Source organism: Bombyx mori, chromosome 4 (genome assembly GCF_030269925.1).
Source record: "Bombyx mori chromosome 4, ASM3026992v2".
Classification (NCBI taxonomy): Eukaryota; Metazoa; Arthropoda; class Insecta; order Lepidoptera; family Bombycidae; genus Bombyx; species Bombyx mori.
In genome coordinates this window covers 13,022,425-13,034,215 of record NC_085110.1, presented here as the reverse complement: position 1 = coordinate 13,034,215, position 11,791 = coordinate 13,022,425, and the positions used below count along the sequence as shown (strand labels likewise).

The window sequence follows — 11,791 nt, the reverse complement described above, 5'->3', positions numbered from 1 at the left end:
TGGCTATTGTATAGTTACAGATAATTTACTTTATAAGTACCGGAGTTTTATGTATACTTTTTAATTGCATGGACGAGCTTGCGAGGTCACGGCCTATCTCTTATTAAGTTCTATCGGAAAATAATCGAATACCGGCACGGTTGCATCAGTTGATATGAATGCACCGAGTATCTTATATCCTTTAAGCCACGACGACTTCAGACACCAAGTGTCTTATCCTTTAGGACATGGGGACTTATAACAACCCTATTGTAACAGCTGTCCCAATCCTTCAAAGCGGAACAAATAACTGCTTAGTGCCAGAAAGGGGCTAGGTGGTGGTCCATACCCGTGTGGGAATACGCTTTACACCAGTAAAACCAGACGAAACCGTCCGTTGGTGGTTATATTATACTGTCTGATTTTCTTGGAAGCTATAAAATAATTTAGGTTCAGCCATTACGTTGAAGTGATAACGTAATAATCATTTTGAACATCAATAGGTTTTCTTGTCACATTTTAAAGATACAACTTAAAATATAAACAGAATGGTAAGTAATAATCCACCATAGTTTTATTAAGTTTCAATTTTATAATGCTAAAATAAAGACAAAATAATGCAAATGTATTATTAAAATTTTATTAGACGAACATATTACACAAACACTGGTGGTAAACTACAACTCCACTAAAGTATTGAACTATTTACAGACAACTAACATAATTTATGTCGAACATTTTAGCGAGATAGGAAACATATTGGATCTTGAAATATGTTACAAACATTATTTATAAATTTATTAAAAAATCATAATAGGCACATTTGTATAGTAGATTTGTATAATATTCAAAAGATCTCTATCTCATATTCTGAACATTTCGTATTTTTTACAAGTGTTTGTTTTATTTTAATTGTAGGAATTTGTTAATGGCACAAGTACAGTGAGGCTGAACCGGTTAGGTTTTTATGCCTGGCTAAAGTCTAATTTCAATTACGTCTGATACTTTGAGGTTTTGGTTTAATTTAAAAAAATGGCCTTTCGAATGTACAATACAAAATGAACTTTGTTTGATGTTATGCGTATAAAAGTACATAGATAAAAATTCGGTTTTATGTAAAGCTTCTAAAACATTTAAGGTACAATAAAAGGACAGCACCTTACTCTTAGACTTTATTTGCCTTTGGCTTAGTATTATTTAATAATTATTACACACAAAAATAGAGAACTGCAACAACCCTCATCACTTCATGACGTATATCTGTGACCTCGTAAAATTTAATGTTTCAGAAATTTTAATAAATACAAAACAATTAATTGCACTAAATAAAACCAAAAAAATGTAAAAATAAAAATTACTCATAACTTAATTCTGACCTCTGACCAAATAATACCTTTTAAGTTAAATATCCATCCAGTAATATCCACATTTTAAGTTAAGTATCCATTTATAAACTAATTAATTTCTCTGCCCATAGTACGCACATCTTTCGGTCAATTCTTACAGTATTTGCCAAGACGTAGTTTGTTGCAATTCATTACTATTAAACAAAAATGAGATTCTTATCTACAGTATTCTCAGTATATACACAACAAATTTAACAACTATACACAAATAATATTTTCACAAGACAAAACTACGATCTAGAGGTGGCATGAAACAAATTTACACATACATAACATCATGGAAGTAATAGAGAAACATCAGTTTGAATTTGTCGACGAAACCATTCGATAAATCAGATAGATTATTTTTTGACACGACACAAAACAATAATAAAGGATATTAACAAAAACGACGCTGAATTAAACGAATTAGCAAAAGCAAGTAAAAATTTGGTCACTTTTTTAACTTTATTTACACTAAAGTAAAAATAATGGGTCACTTAAGAGTTTTCAGTTAGTTTCGTTTCCCTTTCGACTTCCCATTAACCACTGGCTCTTGCTGCTGGTTCTTCCGAGGCCGTAAAATGAAGTTCAAATTATAAGCGGTATTAACAGCGTAGTAGACATTTGCATTCGATGGGAGCAACATCTCTGTAAAGTGGAAAAGGTAGTGTTAAAACTAGCAAATTTTAGTATATATATTATCATCATCATCATCATCAGCCTTTATCTGCCCACTGCTGGACATCGGCCTTCGCCAATGCCTTCCACAGAGTGCGGTCCTCCGCTTTCCGCATCCAACGACTTCCCGCCGTGCGCACTAAGTCGTCGGTCCCCCTGTTTGGAGGACGCCCCACGCTCCTTAGTATATATAGTTTAAGAAATTATAATTTAGGTGGTGGTAATAATCGTTTAGCTTAACTAAGGTGGTGGTAATAATCATTTAGCTTAACCCATAGACATGAAAACTTGTTATCATTCCCACATCTACGAAGTCAAATTCCAAATTAATTGTTTGGTAGCAGAGAACTAGTCTCACAATAGGCCTTTTCAGTAGTAAATGGCAATTGACAATGTATAATGTCCATTGATGAATCTTGTAGTCTCCTTTTACAACGGATGAATAACTTCAAACTCGGCTGTGTTATTCTCGGACAATATACAGTCATTTATTGTTCTACGAATTAATTTTATTTCAATGAAGAAATTTTTGTATCAACTTACCTCGTTCGAGTAGTACTTGAGCCAAGGTATAAGAATCGGGATCTCCATCAAGATTGAGTTTGAGCATTGCGTTCCGAATCACTTGAGGCGTGCGTTCATTGTTACTTAACATAATAGACTTGTACAACACAACGCCTTCGGTTTCTGCACAATCCGACTCATATGTCACTCGTATTATATAAAAGTCTGGGCCACTTCGAACACCCGGATGTGCAGGACTGCCCCCAGCTTTGCCGTTTGGCTTCTGTCCACTGTTAGCACTGGACAATGAGACATCCAGAGACGGTAGCGATGAAGACGAAGAACCGTGTGACAGCCTTGTCGGAGAGATTCGCGTTTCAAGACTATCTCTCTTCCAAGCGGTAGTTGTTCCATCGGTTTCGCAAAAGAATTGTGAACTATTGCTAGAACTCGTGCTGGCGATCGAGTCGTTTTTCCTATGACTTTGAACGTTGGCGTCGTTTATCTTCTTTGGTCGTCTCTCTTTGGGTGGGTTCGTCGGTGGCTCAATTTGACAAGATAGCTGATATGCTTCCCTGTCATCAAGCACAATAACCGAATCAAACCACCGGTCAAACATCGGATCGGAGGGTAAATGGTAGGCGTTGGCAGCTCCTTGCAGTAATTTGATCTGAGCCAGCACTTCGAATTCTTTACGTTTCTTATCAAAATTAATCAAACCGTCGGTTACTGTATCCGGAATGGCAGTATCTATCATTGTGAGATCGGTCAAAAACGTGCCGAGATATGGAATGGTCCCGTGGCTGACACCTGGTGAGCCGCGCTCGTGAAGAAGTTTTTGTAATTGACGATCGTTTTCTCCCACAGTATCAGCAAATTTAGCAGTACCTTCGCGCATCAGCAACTCCCTCTGAGCCCATCTGTTATTGTCTTCACTGAAAATTCGGGCTAGTTCATCGTAAAGCTCAGCTTTTTCTTTTTGTAAAGTCGCCCACGTTTTTCTCAGTCTATAAACCGGATTGCTCTGCAACCCTGAGATAATCGCTTTGAGCGATGAAAAGTTTTTAAGAACTCTCAGTTCGCGAGCTATATCAAGCCAGGCAGCAAGAATATCGGCACGCTCGGCCGGCTTCAAGTTGAGCTCCACGAGTACAGTCGAAATGACGCGGAACGATACCGCATTGAACTGGTTGACGGTTGCGAGGACAGTGGCCGCGTCGTGGGAACGGTCCTTATCTCTACGTGACCAGACGGCTCCGAGGCACTGGTGGGGCACGAGCTTCTTGAACAGCTCCATGTCCATCCTGGTAAGTTGTTCGGCGAAGTGTCGATGGGGAACGTGTGGCAGGCGGTAGGCGCTGGTGAGATGTGCGGAGAGGCGCATGCCAGGAGCAAGGCACACGGCGCCCCCTCCAGACATCTGCACACCTCCATTTCGTTCCGCACTGAATATGGCTAGCTTCTGTAATACCTGAAAAATTATCCCTAATTTAAAATCACTTGTAGTCGTGGTGTAAAGGATAAGACGTCCGATACATTCGTATCTAGCGATGCAACGGTGTTCCCATCCGCAGGCAAGTACCATTTTTTTTCTAATGAAATACGTAATGAAATGCTCACGATTGACTTCCACGGTGAAGAAATAACATCGTGTAATAAAAATCAAACCCGCAAAATTATAATTTGCGTAATTACTGATGGTAGGACGTCTTGTGAGTCCACACGGGTACCACCACCCTGCAAATTATGTTTCGGCTTGAAGGGCGGGGCAGCCGTTGTACTGTAAAACTGAGATTTAGAACTAATGTCTCAAGGTGGGTGGCGGTATTTCCGTTGTTTTGTCTATGTGCTCCGGTTACCACTAAACACCAGGTAACGTAGGCCGTAAGCTCGTCCACCAAATCTAAGCAATAAAGAAAAACTGTTATTATTTTCATTGCAATGAAAAGTATGTTAAGTTTTATAATTTATCTTTAATTTTTACCTTCGAGTGTAATTCTGATCCGGGTAAATGAAGTTGCGTGAAGGCGAGCAGCTGTTGCAGTGCGGGATGGTGCGGCGGCTGCCGAAAGTCCTCCGGATATGTGTCCAACCACACGTGGAGACACGCTACAAGAGTCCTGAAATATAGATAATAATAAAACAAATAGTAAACTTATTATTGCAAAAACACAAACAGTTACACGAGCGAAATAATTCGACCAGCTGTTTTGAGCTATATTGCGCTCATTTACATTCTATTAGCTGTAGCGTCTGTACACAATTTAATCTGATTGACAATACGCTAACACATGGTCACCTCTTTTATATCAGGCCCGATATTTTTCAGGTATAGGAGTAAATCCTGGTTCAAATATGAAACGTTTGTGTTCAACAAAACAAACTTTGTTATTATTTTAATTGCGAGGCCAACACGGCCTTTTGTATACAACAAAAAAGTTGTCGATTATTAAGATGAACTTTAGTGAAATAAGAGCGTAAAAAATCCACATCAGCTTTCTTGCACCCGTTTTAATTTTTATGCAAATACTTTTAAAGCTAGCTTAGATAAAATTCCTACCATCCCTCGAAAGTAATTCGCGAAGTAATAAAATGTTTCGATTTGAAGGTTGGGCCTCATGTCTCAAGGTGGACGTCGCCATTTACGTGGTCTGTGGGTTCTGATAACCACTTAACAGCAGCTCGTTTACCTGGCTATGCAATAAAAAAAAAACTGGAACTCAACTGTATCTTTAGTAAATTGAAACACAAAACATAACGAAATCGTGAACTACACTATTTGCTTCATACTATTTAATAATGTACGCACAATTTTTAAATACTTTATTCGAAGCTCTCAGTGTTTATATAACGTGACATTTTGTTGATAGTTACAATCATTAATGCAAGTTAATAAATTGTTACATTATCTGAACATAACAAATAAAAAAAAATTAATATAAAATGGGATTTTACAAATAAAATGAAATTCGAAAATGGTAGCCCCGTAAAGTTTACAATGACAACTTATTTACGTCTTACACCCCATTATTTTCCACCTATTTTTGCCACGAAGCAGTAATGCCTTCCATTTTGAAGGATGGGGCAGCCGTTATACCATAACAGTGAGACTTAGAGCTTTTATCGCAATATCTTGAAGTTTATGGGCTTCGCTAACTACTTAACACTAGCTGGGAAACAAGTTGATTTATCCGTCTAAATAACAAATAACTAATTAATAACAACACTACAATCTAATTCTTCATCTTAATAGAAATTACGTGAAACATACTTTCGGTGTTGTTGTGATGTGTCAGTCGCAGCGGGAAGTATGTCCTCAGCGGCAAGGGTTTCATACCGTCGCAGCAGGAGATCCAGAACATGACTGCATTCCGCGAATGACCTGAAAATGAAATGACAATAATTTGTGATAGCAGTTTTATCGTCATAGACATCATAAGTTGAATGCTGACATCCACCATAGGCCATGAAGTCAGAGTGTTAATTATATAAATATAAGTAATGCCGTGAAGCAGTAATGCGTTTCGGCTTGAAGGCTGTGGCTGCCGTTGTGACTATACTTGAGACCATAGAACTTATATCTCAAGGTGAGTGGCGCATTTATGTCGTAGATGTCTATGGGCTCCAGTAACCACTTAACACCAGGTGGGCTCTGAGCTCATCCACCCCTCTAAGCCATAAAAAATAAAAAACCCATCTGGCAGTAATTGGTTAGCGTCGCCTATGGATAGTAGCAATGACAGAGACACCGTCAGCCGAAAGAATTAGTCGTACCTATAGATACTATACATATTATCATTTGAAGATTCGATTATGTAATAATTGAAACTTCACTAGTCATTAAAGTTATCATGTCTATGAACTGAACTACTTGAGGTGTATACGAACATACATTTTAAAGTTTAAAAAAATCGTATCTTTTGTTAAATTAAATATGAATCGGAATCTAAATCTATCTTCTATATAAAAATGAATTGCTGTTCGTTAGTCTCGCTAAAACTCGGGAACGGCTGGACCGATTTGGCTAATTTTGGTCTTAAATTATTTGTGGAAGTCCAGAGAAGGTTTAAAAGGTAGATAAATATGAAAATGCTGGAATTAAATAAAAATAACAATTTTGTTTTTCCTTTGATGTGTCCCCCCTCGGTCGGATTCCTTTTGTTTGTTTTATTTTAAACAAAAGCTTATTTATCTCTCTTTTATTTATCGATTGAGGCACTACGAAGTCTGCCGGGTTAGCTAGTTATAAATAAGTAATAGTAATAACCGGTACGTCGCGAGGAACACATTGACGTATGTGGACTCGAGTTCGCCGTCGTCGGTAGCGAGCGCCTCCACTAGCCGCTCGACTGTGCCGGCTTTTACGAACCGTACACGTACGGTTTCCCACTCTAAATGTGAGATCTCGTCGTCAGACTCCTGGAAAATAGGAACGAATTTAAAAAGTTATATCGATTTTTTAAACCAAAAAGGATCTATGTTTATCTTTAAAGTGTTGTTGCATGTGTAGCCTACCGTAAAATGTTCTCGATGGAAAAAGGACCTAAAAGTGTAAATAACTACTTCTGACTAATATTAATTCTGACTAATATTTAGGTGCCCGTTATTAAACAAAACATAATTTTGTATGATTAATTGCTTTACAATGAAATCTATTGAATTTAAATAGGCCCTTATTAGTTCGAATTATGAAATTTTCAGAGTACTCACAGTTTATCTAATTACGCTTGTTTAGATATTAAGATTTTAGTTTAGATATTAGATAACATTGAATCACTACCGACCATTGTAAAGTCATTCATAATTTCGATACGCAGTACTAATTATGTTTAACAATGGTCTAGCGCCTACCTCTTCTCATAATAACCCAATCACTAGATAAATACCGTGGGAAAAGAAACTCATTTGTTGCATCTTCATCATAATGTAGACACGCAATTACCTAAATAATTGTTACAAGCAAAAGCAAGAATAGTTTCATGGAAAAAACATTTTGCATTTTTAGTAGTAGTTAATGGCTTCAAAACATCTACTTCTCTGTGGTGATGTGAGTCTGTTTATACCCAATTCCACATGCATAGTAATAATCGAAATTGGACTGCAATCACTAACACCGCAAATTTTAAATTCATACTATTAATACATTTTCTTGTAAGGTACTGATATTTTCGATACGATTTATTTTCAGAAAATGTTGTTTTATTCGTGTTTTCAATAATCAACTCTTCCCGACATCTATTGGCGAATAATAATACTATTTTTCTTAATTGAGGGCAACTAACTGCTTTAAAGACACGAAAAGATGGCGTTTTCAAAAAAAAAACCGAGCAAACCTCCGTCATCATATAGTATGGATATAATACGTCATACGTAAAGTGAAAAAATAACAACGGGCGTGACACTAGTAACGACACTTACGTCTGATTTCGTTTATCACATATTACATTGAAACATCAAAACATACATTTATTAGCATAAACATTTAATATATAATTGTACGTAACTTCATTAATGGTGTGCACATTCATATTACTTTTGGTCATCCGGGATGTGAGTGCTGTATTAAAAGTTAAAACCAACATTATTGCTACGTACTGTTTTAATTCGACAACTATAATGTTATCGCGACCACCAATCGAATTAACAGCGTATAGGTACACTTGCTATTAGATGTTCGTTGTTCGATATTATTTGAATAAAATTGTCTACCTGTATGATAACATTTACGGATATATATATTTTTATTACATGATGTTATTCCTTCACCGTGGAAGTCGATCGTGAACATTTGTTGAATACATATTTCATTAGAAAAATTGGTACTGGCCTGAGATTCGAACACCGGTGCATCGCTCAACACGAATGCACCGGACGTCTTATCCTTTAGGCCACGACGACTTCATATAATTCTAGAAGAATATACTGATTATAATAAAGGAGTACGAATGGTTTTAAGGTGTAGTGACCTAATCAACTTAACTGTTAAACCAAAACAAGGCTTTGATACCTTATTTATGCATTTATTTTAATTTTGTTAATTTATTTTAATTATTCTTTATACAACTTATAAGAAATTGAATGTAGGCAGAATTCATACTATGGATTTTCTTTGACTCCACTTTTGGGTCATACCTCTTCACGGCCATGCTCTCACCGTTCTTATTCTTACAAAGAATTATGGAAGCAATAAAAAAGTAATATAATACAAATCTTTCCTACTACATTAATAAAATTAAATTAATACATACACATATATACTAGATGTACATATGTACTAAATGTAATATGTACCTATCTATAAATGCTTTAAGTTATTAATATTTATAGCTAAAGTGTTTCGAGTTTCCAAATTGTATACGATTTTGGGTTATGTTTATTTACATGATTCATCAAATAATTCGACCAGTTAACCTGATCGATACGCCAAAAAAGAAAATTGCTAGCCGTGTAATTGAGATTATTGCTAACACTCACATTGCGTTTTTTATATCGAAATGCTTATATTTATTGTTTATCTACATAGACTAAGAACAATGTAGTGAATTAATCGGTCGTCGCAAGACGTTGACTTTTTTTTTTAATTGTTACATGTTTGGACGAGTTCACGGCCCACCTGGTGTTAAGTGGTTACTGGAGCCCATGGACATCTACAACGTAAATGCGCCACCCAACTTGAGATATAAGTTCTAAGATCTCAGTATAGTTACAACGTCTGCCCCACCCTTCAAACCGAAGCGCATTACTGCTTCACGGCAGAAATAGGCGGGGCGGTGGTACCTACCCGCGCGGACTCACAAGAGGTCCTACCACTTGTACAGTAATCGTTTCGCAGTTTTCGCAATGAAAAAGTTGGAAATAATATAACGACAATAAAAAACGCGTGATTAAACCGTAGTAAAAAGTAGTTCTAAAAACGATATCCATTATTAGCGCTAAGCAAAAATTCAAATACATATCTATCAAATTAACAAATCCTTGGCGCCGAGGCGAGATAACAACAACACAGTAAAGTAATGTCTCCCTACAGCCTATCTTTGCTGTCGGAAACATTTGTATAGTTAAAAATACTTACACTTGAAGCACTTTTGGTAGGTCGATGGTAACGCACTTTCTTCAGATAAACGGTGTAGATGGCGCCGTCCACGCGCTCTTCCCCCCACAACCGCCATGTTGGCTGCTGGAACACACCAGAAATAGGTCAACACAAACAGCTTAAATTAAAACAAACATTAAACGCAAATAAAAAGCTAAATTTGAATCACAATTTAACTGTCAAGCCTACATTTTCTTCATCGAGGGTATGCTGCCTCAAACAGATAACACAATCTTCTAATGACAAAACGGACATTGCCGACAATTCATAAAACTCCCGGCGCCTGTGCATTCTAAATAATACTAATACGTTAAAGACAAACAAAGTTATATATGTCATCACCTTATAATCATTAAGTCGAATGATTACAAGTATTGCACCTTACAAGGAAAGATAAAGAACATGCAATAATTACATAGATCACTCGAGTCGGACAATATGGTATGCAATTGTATAACGCTTACATAATCATTATCTACGTTATCAGCAAACAGTACGGGCTCTGCCTTACTGACGCCGCATATTCTCCACATGGCCCATATCCGAGAACGTCACGCGCGACGTCACTTCGCTCAGCTGAGCGTCCCCCGCATCGCGCTTACTTTCACTACCACGGCGCGCTAATCTACGACATCACACTATAGTAACCATCGGCAAAACCAAAGAATCTTATAACTGGATCAATCAATGGCGAACACCGACTGAATAGGCTGGCAGCTCAGACGTGCGTGACTTTGGTGAAATCGCCGCACACTCGGACAGTGGCATACATGTCGACAACTGTATCCGGCTTGAACGTCCACTTTATAAGTATTTTATGTCAGCTAAAAGAATGCCCTATATATTTTTCATTAAATTTTACTCGAAAACAAAATCAATCACGAATAATAACGATTAAAGTTTCGTACATATTCAAATCAAAACACAAAATCATTCACAACACTTCCATTGAGCCATTAAAATATCAATTGTTAAGACGATAGTTGTACGCAATGTTTATGTGCTATTTCGATTGAAGACTAAAACTTTCACATCCACAGAACACTTAACTGGCACTTAAAGTTTAATTTAATTGACAAAACAACCGGGCAACGAAACGATGTCAATGAATTTATGTAGGTCAAAAATTCACTTGTAAAAACAATGAATTTATTTAATAGTAGTACATAAAAACATTATGTGGCAGAAACGCTGATGCTACGGCGCGGTCACGGCATGACTGTTCTCGTGTGCTGGAGAGATCGCGTGAAAAACCGCAATACAACACGTCAATGGGGCAGACGATCTAGATTGCAACGGAGCTAAAACAATGAACATAATGGGCACAACACGTGCTCAACACATACGTACAATACCTAATAGGATTGCATTCATACGTTACTACTCAGCAGGTATCGGATAACATTGAAATAAGTCGAAGCAAGATTACTAAAATTCTAAATTTTTAATGTTCACATATTTATTCGTAAATAACTTCAAACAGAATATAGTGTTTTCATCATCACAAATTATAATTATTCAAGTAGCAGTTTTACAAGTTAAGTGTTTCATGGCAACACATTCAATTATTTTCCAAAACATATTTCGTCGTATGCTGAATAAAATTCGTACAGTATGCAAAAAAAACTTTATTAACTTTAACTAATTTCTTATAATATAATAATTCACTATCTAACGAAACTTATTAATTTCTCTAATTCTTTTACTCGTGACAAATTAGATCTGTGAAGCAATTCAATTCAATATGTTTAATATATGGAAGATCTCATATTACCTCTGTATTAATAAATCGCAGGTTTCTGTAATTTTCTCTTCCTCTGCAAAAGTAATGAAAGAAAAACGTTTAACTGATATTTTGAAATGTTGAATGATTTACACTCAAGAAAATTAGTAATACAAATTTCTACTATCTTTGAGGTCATGAAATTAAAGATCACGACTTACAGATAAACCTAAACTAAAGTCATAAAATCATATACCTACATGTGGTGTTATCGAGTATGTTGTACACCACGTGTGACTGACTCTGTTGTACACAAATGTGTACTCGTAAATCCAATTAACGAGTACACATTTGTCAGTTCGTCCTGCCTTTTCCATCGTAAAGCAGACAAACGACCCAGCTTGAAGGATACTGAGGCAACTGAAA

General features: G+C 36.6%; 1 protein-coding gene across 12 annotated transcripts in view; it reads right to left on the bottom strand.

The window, feature by feature from the left end:
• Positions 1-597: 597 nt before the first annotated feature.
• Positions 598-11,791, bottom strand: part of LOC101747001 (ral guanine nucleotide dissociation stimulator) — a 28,908-nt gene continuing 17,714 nt past the window's right edge. For 6 of the 12 annotated variants that reach the window (XM_004930882.5, XM_062668288.1, XM_021351102.3 and 3 more), the window contains 6 exons: positions 9,622-9,726; positions 6,817-6,968; positions 5,821-5,931; positions 4,534-4,669; positions 2,589-4,020; positions 598-2,015 (listed from right to left, as the gene is read on the bottom strand). In XM_004930882.5, the coding sequence (XP_004930939.1) occupies positions 1,879-2,015; positions 2,589-4,020; positions 4,534-4,669; positions 5,821-5,931; positions 6,817-6,968; positions 9,622-9,726 (2,073 nt within the window). In that variant the 3' untranslated portion in view covers positions 598-1,878. Of the gene's footprint in view, positions 2,016-2,588; positions 4,021-4,533; positions 4,670-5,820; positions 5,932-6,816; positions 6,969-9,621; positions 9,727-10,106; positions 10,898-11,791 lie in introns of those variants that run through there. The other 6 variants (XM_004930883.5, XM_021351106.3, XM_062668291.1 and 3 more) reach the window with 3 other exon arrangements.